The sequence below is a fragment of the Cavia porcellus genome, unplaced genomic scaffold, assembly GCF_034190915.1.
Source record: "Cavia porcellus strain 051 isolate PalLab524CR breed Dunkin Hartley unplaced genomic scaffold, mCavPor4.1 scaffold_10, whole genome shotgun sequence".
Lineage (NCBI taxonomy): Eukaryota > Metazoa > Chordata > Mammalia > Rodentia > Caviidae > Cavia > Cavia porcellus.
This window is the reverse complement of record NW_026947493.1, coordinates 25,952,987-25,973,038: the sequence shown is the minus strand read 5'-3', so window position 1 is coordinate 25,973,038 and position 20,052 is coordinate 25,952,987. Positions and strand designations below refer to the sequence as shown.

At 43.5% G+C, this 20,052-nt stretch overlaps 1 protein-coding gene across 11 annotated transcripts in view; it reads right to left on the bottom strand.

Moving 5' to 3' along the window:
- Positions 1-20,052, bottom strand: part of Adamts9 (ADAM metallopeptidase with thrombospondin type 1 motif 9) — a 141,161-nt gene that overhangs the window by 105,719 nt on the left and 15,390 nt on the right. For 7 of the 11 annotated variants that reach the window (XM_023561654.2, XM_063257128.1, XM_063257135.1 and 4 more), the window contains exons 4-9: positions 9,428-9,717; positions 6,540-6,623; positions 6,327-6,442; positions 5,258-5,298; positions 5,040-5,178; positions 837-983 (exon numbers count right to left, since the gene is read on the bottom strand). In XM_023561654.2, the coding sequence (XP_023417422.2) occupies positions 837-983; positions 5,040-5,178; positions 5,258-5,298; positions 6,327-6,442; positions 6,540-6,623; positions 9,428-9,717 (817 nt within the window). The remainder of the gene's footprint in view (positions 1-836; positions 984-5,039; positions 5,179-5,257; positions 5,299-6,326; positions 6,443-6,539; positions 6,624-9,427; positions 9,718-20,052) is intronic. The other 4 variants (XM_003480147.4, XM_063257130.1, XM_063257131.1 and 1 more) reach the window with 1 other exon arrangement.

The following is a 20,052-nucleotide window of genomic DNA, read 5'->3' as shown; positions in this document are numbered from 1 at the left end:
GGGACATGGACAGTGTCTCTTTTCAGCTTGGGGCGTGGTCCATTGCAACAGATGTTTACTAAATGTCTGCCAAAGGGATGAGAGAGTGAGTGAATCAGTGACTCGTAGAAAGAAAACACCTTGCACCACCTGCTTAAGAAGAAAAACAGCAGCCCTCTAGCTCTCTAGCTTCTCTACAAACATCTCTCCTGGAAAATTCACACCCAACAAGTCCTGATTAATAAATCCCGCCACTTGGGAGGACTGCTCAGCCTTCCTACATCTGGGAGAGAAGAACAATACATCTGTGACACACAGGCATTGCATAACATAATTGGATCTTTGAGCAGCCTGGCAGGAAGTTAGAAACAAAATACGAAAAGAAAAGAAAGGAGAGGGGAGAGAGAAAGAGATGAGATCCTTGATTCATCTCCCTTTCTCTCTCCAATTTCTGCCCACCCCTGTAACCTTCCCAGGGACCATCTCAGATCCTAGCCCTTTCCAAACCAAAATTACTAAGTTAAACGTCCACAAATACTTGTGGGTCTTCATCATGGCATCACATCGACTCTTCCAAAGCTGAACAAATTTCAAAGCTTTCCCCAAATCCAGCCACATTTCCACATTCTTTTTGAGATCCAAACCTTTTCTTTCCCTCAGCCTGTAACTTTCTAAACACTGGCGAAGTTTGGAACTGCACAGATGAAAGAGAGGGCCTTTTCCCCTCCTTCAAGGAATGTCAACAAAAATAACAACTCAGAAGGAATGCTGGACTCTGCATTTTCTTTCCCACAACTAGTTCACTCCATGTAGGCCAGATTCTAGAGGTTTGTGCTCAAATAAAGCTCAAGACTTACTCTAAAAACTCAGTGATATATTTTCGACTACACTTTGACCACACCCAGGGGTTGGTGTTGACGGTCAAGGTGGGGGCCATGACATGCTGGATGCTCTTCACGTCTTCCTCTTTACATTTACTGCTGTCATCGTGAGGCATGTTGAACCTAGAGCCAAGGAGACAATGATGAGAATGTCAACAAACGCCCAGGTTTGGTGTTGAAATGACTGCTTCAAGCACACATCTAAGAGAAAAGAAAAATCAATCGGCTATTGGGTTGTGGACAAAAACCTCAGGCAGGTGAGTAGAATACAATTGAAGACAATTCAAGATAGAAAGTATAATAACAACAGCACTGTCATTCAACTTAATATAAAGTGTCTTTAATGCATGAAAAAAAAAAAGAAGAAGAAGCAGCCAGGCATGGTGGCTCATGACTGTAATCCCAGCACTCGGGAGGCTGAGGTGGGAGGATCGTTGCGAGGTCAAGACCAGCCTGACTTACAAAGTGAGTTCAAGGCCAGCCTAAACCGCATAGTGAGACTCCGTCTCCAAAAAAAAAGTGTCTTTAATGAATAAAAAGACACATACCCAGCCACTTTTTGGTGTAAGCACACTTGTTGGAAGTACAGAAACTCTGAATGTGCTGTAGTTGTTGCTACAGTACAGTAGTTAGAATTCCTAACAAACTGTTAAGGGTGTTTTATAGTCAAGAATTTGGCAAGGTGTGACACTGATAATAAGTCATCCAGTTGTGAAATAGGAAGAAAATATTCAAATGGGGAGAGAAACTAGGGGGAGGAGGAGGAAAAGCAGGAAGGGAAAAGGGGGGGGGGGAAGATGAGAAAAGAAGGATAAAGTGGAACAAAGCTTTTGTAAATAAGGAGGGGAAGGGAATTGAAGGGAGAGTGAGAGAGAGAAAAAAAAAAAAAAAACCAGACAGACAGAACCATAGAACCCACAGTGCATTAACCCAGCTGGTTTAACCTGGCTGGGGATGGCAAACAGTTCCACATTTGTGTCCACACTCACTGCCTGGGACTTGCTTCCTGGAGACTTAGGCACACGGGGTTCCTCAGCTCCTCTGGGCTCTGCCCCAGTGGGCTGCGAGGAGCTGCCAGCATCCCCTCCGGCCCAGGCTGGGCAGCAGCCTCAGCACATGCTCTCCATTCTTGGCTGAGCCAGAGGAAGTGGGAAGGAAGTCACAGCTAGCCTTTCTCATCCAGAAGCACTGACCCATGGCCACGAGGCGTTCCCTGTCCATCTGGTTACAAGGCTCCCAGGGAGACCGCTGCCAGTCAGACAGCTGCAGCATGTGGCCAGTTCAGCTTGGAGGAGGGAATTCCCTCCACTAGCTCATCCTGAACGCGGCACTAAGTGAGCCAGGCAGCAGTGTGCAGCCCGCCTCACAGCAAAGCAGCAGCTGTGGCAGCTGGGCGTGACAGCGCACACCAAGACCCCAGCACTCTGCGAGGCTGAGGCAGCAGGATGCAAATTCCAGCCCAGCCTGGGCAAGACAGTGATTTAGCGAGACTCTGTTCTGAGGCAAAGTTGAATGAATAAATCCAAAGGGCTGGGGAGGTAACTAACTCAGTGCAAAGGCCCTGGGTTCAAATCCAGGACTGGGAGGGGGAAGAAAAGGGAAAAGTCATTGGGTCCACTCCAGAATTTATTTAGTTTTCTCTTTCTCTAAAGGAATGTAGGCCCCTCAATTGAATAGGGAAAATCTCTTATCTTCCTCGGTTCTACCTAGTACTTAATAGGTTTTTTTGTTTGTTTTTCTCCCTTTTTGAGGCAGGGTCTCACTATGTGGTTCAGGCTAGCTTTGAGCTCACTTTGTTGCCAAGGTTGGTCTGGAACTTATAATGATCCTTCTGCCTCAGCCTTTCCTCCTGCCTCAGCCTCTCGAGTGCTGGAATTACAGGCATGCACTACCATGCCCAGCAAAGTACTTCATAGTTTTAAATGCACAAGAGTCTATCTTGTTAAAAGAATGACTGTTTGGGTTTCCAGTTGCCAACTGCACAATCACTGCAATATTTATACTAATAAACTCCAAACCAGCACTGTATTCGGACTCTAGCTTACTCTTCTATGCACAATAGAGCTGGCCTGTGTTCCCTACCCCACCATGGCTTGGTAAAATCAGTTTATTTGTTATAGGAAGAAACTGTATTTTCACTCACATGCCAAGTATCTTTATTACAGGAACTAAATAATAAGTATTTACTGAACATTTATTTAAGGAAGGCATACTATTGTTGTTGTCGCTCTGAGGAGTAAATCTGGACCTCACACATACAAGGCAAGGCCTCTACCACCGAGGTATATCCCCAGCCAGGCTGAACCCTTATTGAACAGTAGTAATCCTGATGCACTGGGAAATACACGCAGTGCTATGGATGCTTTATTTCATCTGCTCAGGTCATTTTATTGCTCAGTGGATAATACCGCCAGCCCGTGGCATCTGCAGGTGGAAAATGCTCAGTCTGCTGACTGTTTTATCTCCTTGTCATCATTTTCTAAACCCTATAGAGTGAGAACTCTCTGGGCAGCTTTTACACTGGGTGAGGTATTACAGGTAACAAGAGATGATTTAAACCGGCCAGGAGACTACACACAGGTGCTATGTAGATATTACGCATCTTTAAACAAAGGGCTTGAACATCTTAGGATTTTGGTGTCCATGTGGTTCCCAGAACCAGGCCCCATAGACATCCAGGCTGACTGTACCATTACAATGAAGAACTGAGCCCCAGGGCAGTGTGACCCTTGATAAGGTCACAGGACTACTCAGGTGGGACATCGGGACTAGAACTCTCCTGGCAGCCCTTGCTTCTCATGAAGATGCCTTGGGAGCCAGGGGACAGAGAAGACACTGAGGAAGCAGGTCTGGCTGGGCACAACTGCTAAACGGGAAACCAGGCCTCTTTTGTACTCCACATGTTGGCTTCTGAGAATGCTTCATTGGAGATAAGAAGGGATGTACTCTTAAAATATGGTCAAAGGAATGTTATGGTTTGTGTCTAGATGTCTCCCCAAAGCCTCATGCAGTCATGGAAGCTGGGCTTTTCAGAGGGGGATCAATATAAAGTATGTGATTAAGGGTGTGATTGCCACACCCACCCTAGGGTGGGTAGCTTGAGTACAATATAAGGAACAGAAGGAGGCTTATCTCCTCCCTTGTTGCTTTTGCTGCCTCATGAGTGCCATGAACTGGTCTCCCCACACCACCAGGGGTTACATATTTAATAGCAGTAACAAGAAAAGTAACGAACACAAGATACTAGTTTAAAAATATGTCCATTTTTACAGAACTGACTCGGAGATGCCTCTGGGTGTGTGTGTGTATCTTTACTCTGTGCCTAGCATAGCACACTGCATATAAGGCATCTTCTAAAAATATTTGAGTAAAAATGCTTGTCTAATAAATGCTACCTCTAAATAAAGTTCTGATACACCACTGACATCTGGCTCTATAGCACTAACAACATCTATTCCAAAACTATAAAGTATGAGTGATTTTTTTTTTGTTTAAAAGAAAACAATGCAGTTTAACAATAAGAATAATTTCTAGCAAATTTACACCGATATGCCTCATATCCTTACTGTGCTGTGTCTCTAAAGACACCAAGGGAAAGCTCATTTCCTCTCGGCCACTTAGTGACCAGAACTAGGAAATGTCTCCTGTTCTCTATCTTTGCGCATTCTCTTTTCTCAAAGAGGCTGTAACTTTCCCAGATGCTAAGTGTCTGAATTATAGCTGCTGTCAGGATGGATCTCGATTTGTAAAAATCTCATGGGCCAGGGCAGCATTGGGGGACCCTCCTGGATAGAGATGTTGAGTCAGGAAAGTTCTCTACATTAATGTACCCTCACCTTCAGTGGACGGAGTAGAAAGGCCCTATGCCTCCTGCTTCCAACAGAAAAAAAGAATCCTATTAAGGCTTGCATGTTAAAAAAAAAAAAGCTTTGCATATCAAACATGAGCAGTTTCACCAGAGATACACATGAACCGTGGCTGAAGAGGGCGTGCTGCATTGACTCTGCTTTCTGAAGTCAGTCATTTCTTCCAAGTAGGTCCAAAGCTTCCACTCCTACAAATGCTGCCGTGACTCGGGAAGTATCTAATATCCTCCAAAGTCAAGCAGATGCTCACTGATGCGAAGGAACGAAAGTCGGGTTGCTCAGAACGGAATGAAATTATGCAGCAGAAACTTACACATGGCCCAGCTCATGGGCAATTGTAAAAGCTGTACTCAAGCCGTTATCCTCACTGATAGAACAGCTTCTGTAGGGGTCACAGATGGTCCCCAGCTCAGCCAGACCTATGAGATGGGGGTAAGAACAGCAAGGATTGACTTTAAAAAGCGATTATGGCTTGTGCTGGAAACACGCTGTACACCATTCAGTCATAGAGGACTTGTGCAGAGGACTCACCTAAGGTGTCGCACTTGTCATGAGCTCTGCAGATGTCCTGTCTGAAAACAAAGCAGTGTCAATGCCTTCACGCACCAAAAAGCAAGGAGCAATGCACACAAATACCTCAGAGGTTTTCAGACACCACAGCACACTCATGTGCACGTGCGTGTGGTCACAGCAAACTGACAACGCAACGGCTTCAACACAGAAATGTCTGGGGAGCATTGATTTAAGGGTTAGAGGCTGCAGTAAGAAGTCTGTTTGTGCAGCCAGCAGAGCCACAGAGAAACCAGAATGCTCTCTGACCAGGACTTCCCCCAAGGCCCTACGGTGAGCAACTGGAATTTTACAAAGACTCTTAAAACATTCTTGAGACAGCGCTACATGCCTTGTCCTTCAGTTTATTTAAGAGCAAGGAGAGGGTGGGGGTGTGGCTCAGCAGTAGAACACAAATGCAAGGACCTCTGAAAAACCAAGAGCACAAGAGAAGTGTTTTAGACTATGATCAGAGGCATCTCACCACAGGAGGCGCAAAGACCACTAGCCTTCTTTCTTGTTCTGTTACAAGGTTATAAACAATTTCAAGGTATGAGCTATCTTTAAAAAATTATGAGATTTCACATTTAAAAAAAAAAAAACAACTCCTATTTCTAGCTTCTTGCACACTTAAGCCAGAAACATGGGAATCAGGTGCCAGGAGGCAACAATGACCCTGTAGCAACAGTAGCTGCCCCGTCTCAGCGGTGGGATGGAGAACTATTTTTTTTCGACCTGGCCTAGGGCATTTCTTCTTATCTGGCCTCAGCAGGTCCGGCCAGGACTGACCCTTCTTCCTCCTCTCCTAGGGGACATCTGGAGATAATAAAGGAGTCATGCTCCAGAGAAGGGCCTGCAAATGATGGCAGTGAGCTGGGCCAGGGATGCTGTCAATACCCTGCAACGCTTAGCTCAAGGCAACCCCAGTAGCAGATTTTCTGGTCCACAGGTAGGTTGTAAACTGAGAAACTCCCACTAGGGCTGAGCTATGTGACCACACCCTACCACCTTAGCCCCAGGCGGAGAGGCTGAGAACTGGAAATCTACTTACCTTGTAATAAGCACAGCAGTATCATGCCGGATCCCACCTGGGTAATTCTTCGAATGCTGCCACTGGCAGAAGTTTTTTAATGTTGTCTGGGCATTATAAGATATGAGAGGTCCTTCCTAAATACAGAGGAGAATTATGGTTGGTCTCTGCTACCCACACCAGTCAGAGTTGCCATTTTGTATACAGGTAGAAGGAAAAACAAAACTTTATTACCTGTTCATCATGAATCACAACTAAGTTCACAATAACAATATTAATTAAATTTCCAATACTTGGGTCTTTATAGATAGAGGCTACCTGCAACCGAAATAAATTTTTCAAGTTAATTGTGAAATCTCTGTAAGTAATAAGCAATCATTTCTTAAGTTAAGCTCCATTATTTTGGGGGTTTTTTTTTGATACTAGGAATTGAACTCAGGACCTTGCACTTGCCAGACAGGTGCTGTGCCGCTCCGCTCAGCTATATCCCCGCCTCCATTTCCTTTTTACATTTCACATCACACATGTGTTTTTTCATTCATTCAACAAACATTTATTAAAGTCTTTCTGTAGAACTATAGATGGCAATTTTAGAACATAATGAACTCAAGCAACTTTAAATTGCTGGGCATTTTCCCCTAAAATCACACTGTCATGCATCTTAGCAGTTCTCTGTACCAAAACAATGGATGTGAATTACCGTCAACCTCTGTCCTCCCACCTGAAGTCCTGGGTTGCCGATTTACAGAAGCTCACATAGTTTGTGAATCTTCCAGTGCTCTGGACTTATCACCTGTTTGTACCCCCAAGCCCTTCGAAACCTGTTTTGGGTTTGTTTTGTGTTGCTAAAATCAGTTAGAAGAGCTGACATTCACATTACTGTGGACTAGCTCCTCTCTGAAAACTGCATATGCATTAGCATTTACTCTCAATGGTGAGACTTTAAACCAGGTTTATTACACCTCTATGCAACAAATGAGGACTCTAAGGTTCAGCACAGTTAAGTAACTTTTCCAAGGCTCCACAAAACAGTGGTTAGCAGCGGAGCAGGAACTCTGAGCTGAGGTCATGCACCCCAAAGCTCCTGTTCATAATCCAAATTCTTATAAGAGAAATTATGGGGTGCACACAGAGCTGGGGCTGTGCAAGCCAGAAGGGTTTTCCCTTCCCTCCTTCTGGTCACGAGGGCTGGGCACATGGAACCCAGCAGGGACACAGGGGTGTGAAGGGGAGCGAGTCGGCACGGGGTGCCCGGAGGAAAGGCCCACAGCGGTGAGGGGAAATACAGGAGCAAGGGCACCCCAGGCCAGGGGGGGCATGGAGAAACCCCAAAGCAATATTCCTGAACACAGGCTTTTCACCCTTATCTGGGGGAACTGACAGAAGGGAAATATTGTTCAGGAGAATTAGGTCGTCTATAAGGAGTAACAGTGTGCGAAGGCTAAGAGAGGGAGCAGAGCTCCAGGGGCTGCTGAGGGACACTTTCTATTACTTTTACTTTTGTCTTTGTTGTTTCTTTGTGATACTGGGGATTGAACTCATGGTCTTGTGCATACCAAGCAAGCATTCTGCAACTGAGCTACACCCATAGCCCTCCGATGCTTGTTTTTAAACAGAAAAGTATAAACAGGCTATGAGTGCACTCTCTTTTTGTCTGGAAAAAGACAGCTGTTTCTCCGTGTTCAAAGAGACTGGCTCTGGAACTCCAGAGGATACCGAGCTCTGAGGGTGAGCAAGCTCCATATCTGCGTGGGGTCCACTCTTATCCTCCCAAGAGCTCTAATCATCGCCAGGTTATTAATAATACCTGAAACAACACGGATAGTTGTTATGCTCCAAGAAAAAATATCTGTACCTGGTTGGCAGAGATGAAAGTTCAGTACAGGTAAAGATTCTTTCCAAATACTGCTAACCCATGGGTAGTGGAGTCCACACATGGGACACCCATGGGTAAGAAGGGCCAACTGCATATGCAAACGTATATGCCTAAGAAATGCCTACAGCATTGCCCTTACTGGGACCACTCAGCCCATATGCTACTGCTAAGGACTTTCCATGTGGCTAGTCTACACTGAGATGTGCCATGAACATAAAGCATGCACTGACTTTTGAAAACATAAGTAAAGTCTTTAAGAAGTTGCTTTTGATCTTGTTATGTATATGTAGTCTAGGTTGGCCTTGAGGTTTCTATCCTCCTGTCTCAGCCTGAAGGATTCTGGTGTGCGTCACCACATCCAGCCATCTCATTAAGAAATATTACAACTACAGTATTTAGATATAATTCAGAGCATAGTGTTAAAACTAAAACCTTACCTTTTTCTTGTTACTTTTTTCAAAAAATGTACCTGCTAAAAAATTTAAAATTAACAATGCCATTTGCGTTGTATTTCTGTTGAGTAGTGCTAATTAGAAGCAACAATGTTTTAATAACAGTTGCTTCTGGGAAGTCACTGGGGAATCTGCATAGACAATACTTGCTTTTAATCAGTAATTTTGGCTTCTTTTGGACTTTTTAATTATGCAAATTTATCATGTTTTCAATTCAGTTTAGAAGTACGAAAAGGTGCTTCACTCCAGGGCTGCTTACTGAGAAAACTGTGCAAGATGCTACAGGTGACAACTGCATTTTTTTACAGCTCCCTGGGGGACTGTAGTTGACAACAGTATAATACAGTACCATATTATTGAAAAGCCACACCTGGCTGTGGAAGTTCATAAACCAAAGAGCAGGGATCTGGGGAGTGGACAAGCTGAAGGTCACACACAGAGTTGAAGCACCCTGCCAGCTTCCCGTGACTACTGGCAAGTGACCTAACTCCTTTGAGACTCAGTTCTGTTTTCTACTAAATGAGATCACAATCCAGTCTAGCAGGATTCGAAATTATGCCTTGTAAGTGAGAAACACATTTAAATTTCATATAAAACACAGAACAACCAGTCAGTTTCTATAACCACTATCGATAATCAGTGTTATGAAAAGACAGCAAGTGAATAATCGGAAGTCCCCTTCTTTTGTTGACTGGAACCATTGAAAGGGCAGCCCTGAACGTCTCCAAAGCACTGTGGGAAACCCTTCCCCAGGACACCAAGAGGACAAAGGATTTGCTTGGGAATATACTTACAATGGCCATTAAGGTTAAAACATAGTGCTGAAGGTTCGCTCCGTGGTATAAAACCATTTTCTTGTCCGCCACTACCATGACTTCTACAAATCGTGGGTAGGATAAAAAGCGTTTGGTCCTTCTGTGGGTTCTCTTGTCCCTGGGGCTGTCGGTCTTGTTCCTGGAAGCAGAGACCACCTCGGCTGCCAGCCCGCTGTCCAGTGCTGCCAGATCATCTGCCAGGCTATTTGCACCTCCCCATTTCCTCCGGCCGGTTTTCCTCTTGTCTTTCCTGCGATTGCTTCTGTGTTCTGTAATGAATCAGATGGCATGCATTATGTATCAAGTCACAGCCATTTCCTGTTAGGAATTTAATTTGATATATCCCCAAATAATGCCTCTAGCATCATATTTCATATCAAACAAGGCTGTGGACTCTACAGGTGCAACTCAATCTGCACAACTCATTTTGGTGACCCAGGATTCCAGACTAGCTTCCCTGAGAAGCTTCAATCGATGCATACTTAAGGTATTAGAACAGGATTGCACACAGTTCCTTCCACTGCATGACAAATGGCTTGCTGGGACGCGGGCAGGTCTCACTCAGTGTTTTTTGCTATAGATACCAGCAGGGCTAAGGACACAACTACAAAACCACAGATAACAGAAACGGAGATGATGCACATCTATCATTGTCAGTGCCCAATGACATGCCCTAGAAAGAGATTGGAGGGTCTGGCAGGCAGTGATATAAAGGAATTGTACAGAACACATTATGAGGCATTCTATTACCTTATTAGACCATTATAATACTTAAAATAGGGGCTGGGGGTTTAGCTCAGCGGCATAAGCGCCTGCCTTGAAAGCAGGCAGTTGTGAGTTCGATCCCTGGTACCGATAAAAAGGAAAAACACACACACACAAAAAAAAAAACCCTTAAAATAAAAGAATAGAATCACGTCCCTGAATTCTGATGCCTCTGATTTTTAGTTGATATATTTCAGTGCTCACTTGAGGAAGTGAAGTCAGAGAGCACAAGCAGACAGGACCGGAATATATGCCAGGTCAGCTCACCTCATTTCCAGCTCTGACTGAGGTCTCCTGGCTCCTCCACTATCTTGCCACTCACACACTGTCCAGGACCAGCTGCCCTGGGAGAGCCTGGAAGCTTTCTGCAAGTAAGAATTGTGCACTGCATCTCAGGCCTCACTGCGTGCTTAAACAAGATTCCTAGATGACCAGTATCTACAGTCACACTGAAAATTTTAAGAAGAACCACCATGCAACTTGCCCACCTCCTACCCCCCGCAAAAAAAAAAAACACTGAGCAAGAACAAGACCTAATCAGTCACTTTGCTCGTCAGCTCATTAATGTGCTTTAATGCCACTAACTTGGGAGTCCAAACTGAGTAACAGAAATGCACAAGAGAAGTCTGATTGAGTGACCAAGAACAAAGGCATAGAACACACCAGCAAAAAATACTAACAGAAATAAAAGATTGTGCATAGCTTCTCATCGAAGGGCCCAAATGTTTGGCCATGACAACTAGTTGCTAAAACAATCAATTAGGCCAGGATGTCCACTTTGTTCATCTTGAACATTTAGTAATTTTAAGATAATGAAATCTGCCCACACTGACAGACACTTATAATCTAACTATAGAAAGTATGCTTAGCATGAAGCTTGGTGATAGAGTTCAATATTAAATACTTTTTCTTCCACTCTCTGTGAAGCACATTCATATACGTATATTAATGCAATACTGACAATTAGACTGTTGTTTAATTTTTAAATCATTGAACAAATATGGGATATTAATCAGTTTATCTCTTATAAACCAACAAAGCATGTTCTTTTATGCATATTAATTTTACATGTTCCATATTGGAGAAATTACTTCTACTTTACAGATAAGGAAAATGGGTTTGAAGAATTGGGCAACTGGGAAGTAGAGGCACACGGATTAGACTTGATTAACATCCTGCTGTACCCCTGCCATTAGACAAGGTTGCTCAATAGCTGGGAGTTGACATAGATTTACGGCTTGGTTGAAAATTTCCAAGGGAGTCCTGTACTGGGAAGAAGGTGGCTCGAGGTGGGTATTTCCTCAAAGTTTTGTTTTTTATAACAGAAATGTGGAATACACTGAAAATTTACTGTTGTTTAATATATTAAGAAAATGTCACCTATTTTGTGAAAAATATTCCTGAATTAATAATGTCTTCTGCCAACATTTTAATCCAATGTATTATAATTGGTAAAGCTTTAAAAATTTAAAAAGCATTCAAGTCTTGATTTTTATTTTCTATTGACTTCTGCTCTGGCTCTTCTTTCCTTTCTTCTGCTTCATTTAGGATCAGTTAGCTGTCCCCGTACCCCATACCTTAACGTGGAAGGTCAGCCTATGGAGCTTGCATCTCTCCTCTTTCTTAATATGATGATCTCAGCCAACTCTCCCATTTGATTAACATCCTGCTGTACCCCTGCCATTAGACAAGGTTGCTCAATAGCTGGGAGTTGACATAGATTTACGGCAAAGGAGCTAGTCTTCACTTACTTCTAGTCTTCTAAATTTACTGACTTCCCCCACTTAATCTAACAAGTGGCCTATCCTGCAGAGAACGTACATTACGCTGTCAGTGGACAGAATGTTCAACAACTGTCTGCTGGATGGAGCTGGTTTACAGAGACATTTTTCTCATTCCTTGTTGACCTTCTGGCTAGCTGCGCTGTCCATTACAGCGCAGTACTCAAGCTCCCAACTACGGCTACTCGGTCATCCACTCCATCCCTGCCAGTTTTTACCATGGTGGTTTTGGCTCTGTGTCATGGAGTGTATGCAGGTTTACGACTCATTCCTGATAGATGGGCCCCTGTACCCATAATAAGACATCAGAGAAGTGAAAAAGCCAGCCACGAAGTTGTGCAAGGTTGGGTAACTATGGGGGAATGGGGCAGGATAGCCCAGAGTGAAGAAAAGAGTGGTTTCTCAGAATCATCAACAGGATCCAGGCACGGGAAAACCCTGGAGGAGGCAGCGCCGCTGACCCGAAACGAAACAAGGTGTGCTTGTCCAGATGAAGCTGGAGAAAGTACATTAATCAAAAAAGGTGTGACTGCTAATAGGATAACACGTGTCAGTTCCAGGATTTCTGGAAGACGTGTCATTTACTCAAACTCTATATCCGCGAAATACATTATGTGCGTGAAGGTGCAAAACACAAACCTCTTCACAATCAAAGATGCCTAATACACAAGACTTCTCAGTCTTTTATCCATCCACTCTTTCGTCTTAATGAGTTAGAAATGTATTTATTGACCTAATTAGTCCTCCAAATTCCTAGCACATTGCCCATTTTAACAAGCAATTCTGAATTTAGCACCGGAAATGGTACAAAACAGACACTGTCTCTTGTAAAACTTCTTGCCCCTGAAAAGAGCTACGGTTGCAGACACCACACCAAAAGAGCACACACTGTTGCCAGGGGAGCACGCACTGTGAGGATGCATCTCTGGTTAGTAACCTTTTAGCATAATGCAATGAAGACTAGTGTTTCAGGAACTTAGTGTCACTTTGCTGCTAAGTTTTGTAACAATGGCCTCAATAATGAAATTTTACCTTTATGGAAAGCATAGTACAAATGGTCTGCACATTCTTGTGTTTCTTTTCTCATGGGTAGCATTATATTTATCATTACATTTCAATAATAATTTCATTAAGATAAGATGTCCACACCCTTTGAAAGTACTCAATGCAGCCAGTTTTAGCATATTCACAGAGATAAACAACCATCGCCATTACTAATGTTAGAATACTTTCATTGCCCCCAGAGGAATTCTGATTCCTCTCCACAGTCATTCTTCATTCTTCCCCTTTCCCAGCCCTTGGCACCCACTAACCTACACGTTCCACTGATGGCTTTGCCTACCCTGGAGTGTTATATATAAAATGACTCCTACAATCCATGGCTTTTCATGCCTAGCTTCTTTCATCTAGCACAGTGATGGTAAACCTTCCAGAACTTTTAATGATAACAAACAGCTGGCTGCAGCATGTGTGACATAGGTTCGTCACCACTGACCTATCATCAAGTTTTGCAGGTTCATTCAACTTACAGCACTCAGTCAGTATTATATTAGTTTCTATGGACCAACAGCCTACCGAATGCGAACAACGTGTTATGTTTCTCTGCTCATCAACTGATGGGTCTCCGGCAACCCAACTGAACAATGCTGTTATTAAGCTTCATGCACAAGATTAGGTTTGCCTGTATTTTCAGTTCTTTCAGGTATATGCACAGGGGTAGAATGGCAGTTCATACAGGAACTATATGTTTACCATCCCAAGCAAGTACCAAATTGTTCTGCCTTGTGGCTTTGCCTCCTAGATTTAAACAAGACAGTCAGAAACAAGACATTACTTCACAGGTTTCTTCTTTGAGGAGTCTTCAAAAACTTCTCACATTTGCTTTCCTAAATAGCTTGTGAGAAATGTTGTCTGGTTCACATCCTAAGATAGCATGTTGATTCCTCCAGAATCATATGTATGTTTACAGATGCAGGAAATCTCAACAATCTGAACCTCATATATACATGCAAGCAAATGTAGGCAAGTCAAAGAAAAGCTCTACTCAGCAGTTGTGTGCTTTTTGTCACCACATCAGAGGCACTGCAGCTCTACCATAGCGTTCAAAGGACCACAGTTCAAGGCGACTTTCACAAGCAGTCCTGATGGAAGTGACGATGCTTCCACGCCCGCTGCTGGTGTTGCAGGAACTCACGTGCTGGAGGGAATGAGAGCCAACTCAATCCTCTCCGACCTGGACAGTCACTGTATTCACTCGGCCTCCTCTCCTGCTTTCAAAGTGAATGGGAGCCATGTGCACTTCTCAGAGTCACTTACGGCGATCATGGTGATAAAGCGTACAGAGTGCTAGCACAGTGCCCAGGGCACAGGCAGGAAGGAGTAAATACTGTTACTATCTTTTGGTTCTGTTTTGTTTTTACTAGTCATAAAATCATAGTGGGAGTTAGAACTAAAAGGAACCATTTAAGGTAGTGTGACTAGAGGTGTTAACTTTCTGGCTTACAAGAACACTTCAAAGGTATGCGTGTTTATACTCTCAAGTGGGCACGGACTGCACCTGACTCTGCTTCCAGCCCTGCCAGTGCCCTCCCGTGAAGAGCAGCAGCTACAAAACCAGGAGGGCTGAGCGCTGGGCTTCCACCTGCAGTCCTCTGCAGAGGACCTCTGCTGGGCCCTTTCTCTTCCCTGTTTTCTCTTATATGTGTCTATTCCGTTTAAAGGTTATTCTGAAACTCGAGAAAGGACACAGAATTCCTTTGAATTAATTCAAAAGTTTTTCTTAAACAGCTATTTTGTGTAAGGTAGGAGCCTAGGTATGTTTTGTTTGTTTGTTTGTTTGTTTCTTGAGACAGGGTCTTGCTACATAATTCAGGTTTGGCCTTGAATTCACATGTAGCAGCCATCCTCGTGCCTCAGCTTCCAGAGTACTGGGATTAAAGAAATATGCCATCATGCCCTGCTCACTGGCCTACATATGACAGAAAAAACAAACATAACAAGAATAACTTGGATTATATCCTTAAGAATAAAATATTATAAAAATTTGGGAGAAATCTTTTAAGACGAAAAACCATTGCCAAATACTTTTACAGTTATTTACCGATTAAATGGTGAAATGCTTCAAATATGCTTTTCACTTCTCAGTGTAGTGCAGTGTGGAATGCTCTGTACATTACTAAGAAACTAGTATTATCTTACCAAGTAACTGCCAGGCCTTGGTATTCACTGGTTACTCACTGAAGTGTTTCCCACCGACTGGAGCTGAGCTGAAGTTCGCAAGTTAACATCAACGGTGGGAAGTTAATTATTGCTTTCTATTTTCATAAGGTTGATCAAAATTTAACTGAACTTCCTTACGGCACCAAACCAGCCACCTGTGACCTCCCGGTCTAACTGGGCTGAGCACAGCAGCAGGCGGGAACTCGGGAGCAAACCCACACTCTTCTGCTCCACCCAAGCTCAACTGGGAGAGGAAGCCAAACAGGGACCTCTGTGACTTCCCAAGTGGATTTCAGGGTCACACCCCCTGGGCTCCCCTCCCGGCCCTAACAGGACTCTTACTGCACTTTCTTAGGTGATTTTCTGCCTGGAAGCCTCAGTTTTCTCATCTATAAAATGAGAATAATGGTAGCAATTACCGCAGCAAAGGGGAATCTTGAAGGATAAAAGACAGTGCATAAAATCCACGTAGGGCAAGGAGTGACACACAGGAAGGATCCATTAAACATTTAATGAGGTAGGAGTAACGATCAGGGGCTATTGTTTCACCAGCAGTATGCAAAGCATATCTCTTTTCAAAGTAGTACTCTGCATTATAGTTTTTCAAACAAAACAATTCTATTTTAGAAAAAAATCTTATAAAGATAGAGGCGGAAAGGAGGGGAGGAAACCTGGGAGGGAAGGAAGGATCTTGAGAACTAAACAACCAACTTCCAAACCAGACAACAAGTTATACACATGGACAGTGAGAGAAACAGTCAGGTCTAACTGCAGTGGAGACAGTCAGCAAAGCCCAGTTCCATTTCCCAGGCACCTCCAATGGGGTGGTGCAGGGGCACAAAGCAGGAGCTGGCAGTGGCTCCTGTGTGCTCAGAGGTAGCTGATGAAGACCTCAGACAGCGACTCAGTAGGCCAGAGGAATAAAGAAGCCCAATGAGAAGGGGAGGAGGGAGAGGAAGGGAGGGAAGGTGGGGAGGGAAGGGGAGAAGATCCATGAAAGTCTCAGCACTAAGGAGCACTATGTTTCTAGGAACTGGGTCGAGAAGGGGCTGAGGAGGCTGGGAGATTGCTCCATGTGTTTACACCTCTAATATGTATGAATGAAAACTCATCAGAGTTTAATATCTTTTAGGGTCCCTGATTTGCTAGCTTTACAAACAAGAGTGAATTCCCCAGATGACGTTTGGATCTTATTTCCAAGCCCATTTCTCTTGACATACCATGAGGTGCTTCTTAAAAAGGAAAAAGCAATCTGTGCCTGTGTCTACATTGCATGGACAATGCTTCCAACAGAATAGCCCCTCTCTGGAAGACAATGGGGGACACTGTAGGTGTGGGGGCAGCTGGCTGGCCGGGACCTCTATGAACAATGTTTCTAAGAGCAGTTTATGGAAGATTCATCCTAAAAGATATTTCCAAGAACAAATAAATTAGGTTTGCAAAACACACAACATTCACATCTAGAAAGTTCACCATGCACAGGAGTGTTTTAAAACCTCTGAGAGGTCCTTCAAGAAAAGAACCAGTTTACATCTGCTTACCCATAAAAGGCAAATCTCTGCCCTTTCAGGAGGCAGAGGTGGGGACTGGCACACTCTTAGAGACCCAAGAACATGAAGGAGACTGTGTAAATGCACACTTGGAAGAGACTGCCAAAAAGGGACGGCACCCGTGAGGTGGATGGACCATGCAGACATCTGCTGAGAGCTGTCCTTCATAACGATTAGCTTGACTATTGTCACAGAAACCCCAGGAAGTAGGGATTATCATCTTGATTCACTAATGAGCAGACAGACAGGAGAAATAACTTGCGAACGTATTAAAACAATGTCCATTTGAAGTAGAATAAAATGCCCAAGTTACCTGGGCCTGTATTTTACTAAGGGATTCTTTGCTTTGTCATTAATATGTTGCAAAATACTCTTAGGAAAGTGTTGTTTTAGACCCACTCCACCCCTCCACAGTATGTGTGCATGGGCCTTTCTGCCCTGCAGGGTGCCCTCTCCAGTGCTGTCCACGGACACCCATGCCTCTCAGGCTCCTTGTGCCACAGCTGGGACCTTGTCCACTAGTACTTTCCTGAGGACATAAAATACAAGTCATGAAGTTGAGAGTTTCTAGCAGCCACTGTTTTACAAAGCCAAAGGCAACAATACATTCTATCACACCCAATACCTCCAAAGTTAACCACTTCGCCAGGGCCATTGGCACCTATCAGGGCTTCCTGGGAACTATGAGGACAGAGTTGTCCAGCCATGCAGGGCACATACAGCAAGTCTGGGATACAAGATGCTGCTCATATCTGGGCTTAGGAGGTAAAAGGACCAGGATTCAAATCCCCACTGCACTGCGTCCCATCTGTGTGGCCCTGGCCAAGTCATTCAAGCCCTCTGTGCCTCGATTTCCTCATCTGTGAAGTGAAAGCTGTGAGCTTATCTGAGAGCTATTTCCCATATTCCTTTGATACAGGAGTCCCCCAGTGTGCAGCACTTGTACACCAGGAGCTGCAACAAGGCCCTTGTCATCCTGGTGTCCATGTCTCAGTGACCACTGATAGTGAGCAGCCACCAGTGCGTGCCATCCTTCAATGACAGGTGGCCTCCCCAGTACCCTGGCCCAGCTAACAAAAGCTTGATTGATTTATTTACATATAAGTGTTCTGTGGCTATCTGATCAGCTCTTGCTATGACACCTTCATCTCTTAAATGAACTAATGGGCTACTATCTTTTTCTACAGGCTGGAGAAAGGACCTAGAACACTGTCATAAGTTTGTTCTCAATTGTCCTTACACTGAAACCCAGGGGTGCACCCCAAACCTCACTAGAGTCAAACTTTTGAACATGTCCTTCCCAGGCACTATCCACAGGCAGCCTTTCCTGTGTCACCTCCTGGAGAGATCACAGGATTGGGATCAGAGACCTAAACTGCCATTCACTGGAGCTCCATAATTAGGCAGTTCTGGGCTTTGATCCTTCCACCAGGCTAGCCCTTGAATGAGGCTAGAACGTAAGTTCTTGTTACAGTTTCTTTCCCTACTAAACACATATGAGTTCTTAATAACTGAAAAGGTAAAAGTCAACAATGATGAAAATTTATGTCCTAAGTTTTAAAAGGGGCAAAGCCCAACAGAGTGTATATACATGTACACACTTGTGTTCTTTCTTGTGCTAGGAAGTGAGTAGGCCTTTGCACTGAGCTACATCCCAGGTCCCTTATTTACCCATAGAACATAACACTGGGTTAAAAAAAAAAAGTCCCCTACTTTCCTATTCTACTGTAAATTTGTACTCTAGCATCACAGTAAAAAGCTGTGCATCTCAGCAGCTGTGCCTGGGGAATACAGAAAGCAATCTTGTGTTTAATCCACTTGGTAGCAAGAACTGTAAGGTGTGTGCATGTGTACAAAAGTGTCAAACTGGGATTTTTACTCCCATTTATGCTCTAACAGGTTTTGTGTATATTTACCTGAGCATCATGGAGGGTAAAATACACCCATACCACTCTTCTGTTATGTAAACATGTACTTTACCATAGTAGAATGTGGGTTTCATTTTTCTGGTAGAAGCAAACCAATTCAGTACAATGGCGCATGAAAAACCAAATTTCCAAGTTTGATATGAGGTCAAAAGTCAAGCATCATATCTTTCATGCATGGATGCTGAAGATGATAATGACTTTGGCCTTGGCCATGTGAGGCAAAGTTCCTGTGACAGTGAAATGGAGCAAAAATTGACCAACTTATACAAGCACATATACAAATACAGAGAATGCAGATCTCTTTGATTCAGATGACAAAGAAAACTGCAATGTGTATACACATTTGATTAGTCAAAATCGTACAAAATGGTCCTACAACCAAATGGGATGGCCCAATATTAGAACTAGGTCCAAAAATATAGTGAGGATTGTGGCAGAGATGAAACCTATTTGCTGGAATGCCAGCATTGCCATTGAGTTTGTGACAAACAAAATGCTACATGTTATGAAATACATAAATACTGAAATACAAGTAAAATGTCTGTGTGCACCTACAGTCATATGCAAAAACATATTCATTATGACACTTCACCAGCTAAACGGAAAGCATTCATAGATCTGATGCACTTATAAGGGCTTTCTCAAGGTTAGCGCAGGAATGTAAAAAAAAAACTTACAGAAGAGTGATCGGTGTGGGCTCAAGGTTTATAGACAAAGGATGACAATGAGGACATTTAGTTATCTTCAGAATTTCCTGAGATTTGATGATAAAACCATCCACCACCAAGAAAGAAAAAGAACAGATTGGCTGCTGTCTGTTCATGGCTCAGGGTGTCTGTTAAGCAATTTACATAACATCTGAATACCTGACTATTGATAAATGTCACGCAGTGCTTCATGGTTGCTATAGCTTTAGGCAGCATATCCCCCCAAAACATTCAAAATATGGTATATGCCCTTATATGAAGTATATGAAGACTTACGCTTTCAATTTGGAAATTTACTTTGGGGCTCACTCACCAGGTCTTTATTCACACAGTAATAAGCCAAAGGATGCTCCCATCTCCCAAACTAACTGAAACATGGCATCTAACAACTGGTTTACCAGTTTGCAGCTGATACTGCATTTGCTAACAGAGCAGAAATTGACCAGCATAGGAAATACACCCAGCAACACAGCAGAAATTCCAAATGAAATATTGCAATTTCAATGCAGAGAATTACAATCCTCAGATTTCACAAACATGTAACATTGGCCTTGCATATAGCAAAGAAAAACAAACTTGTACTGCTGATGTCAACACTGCACTATGATGAAAATACTGATAGGGAAATCTGGACAAAACGGAAGCCTGAGATGG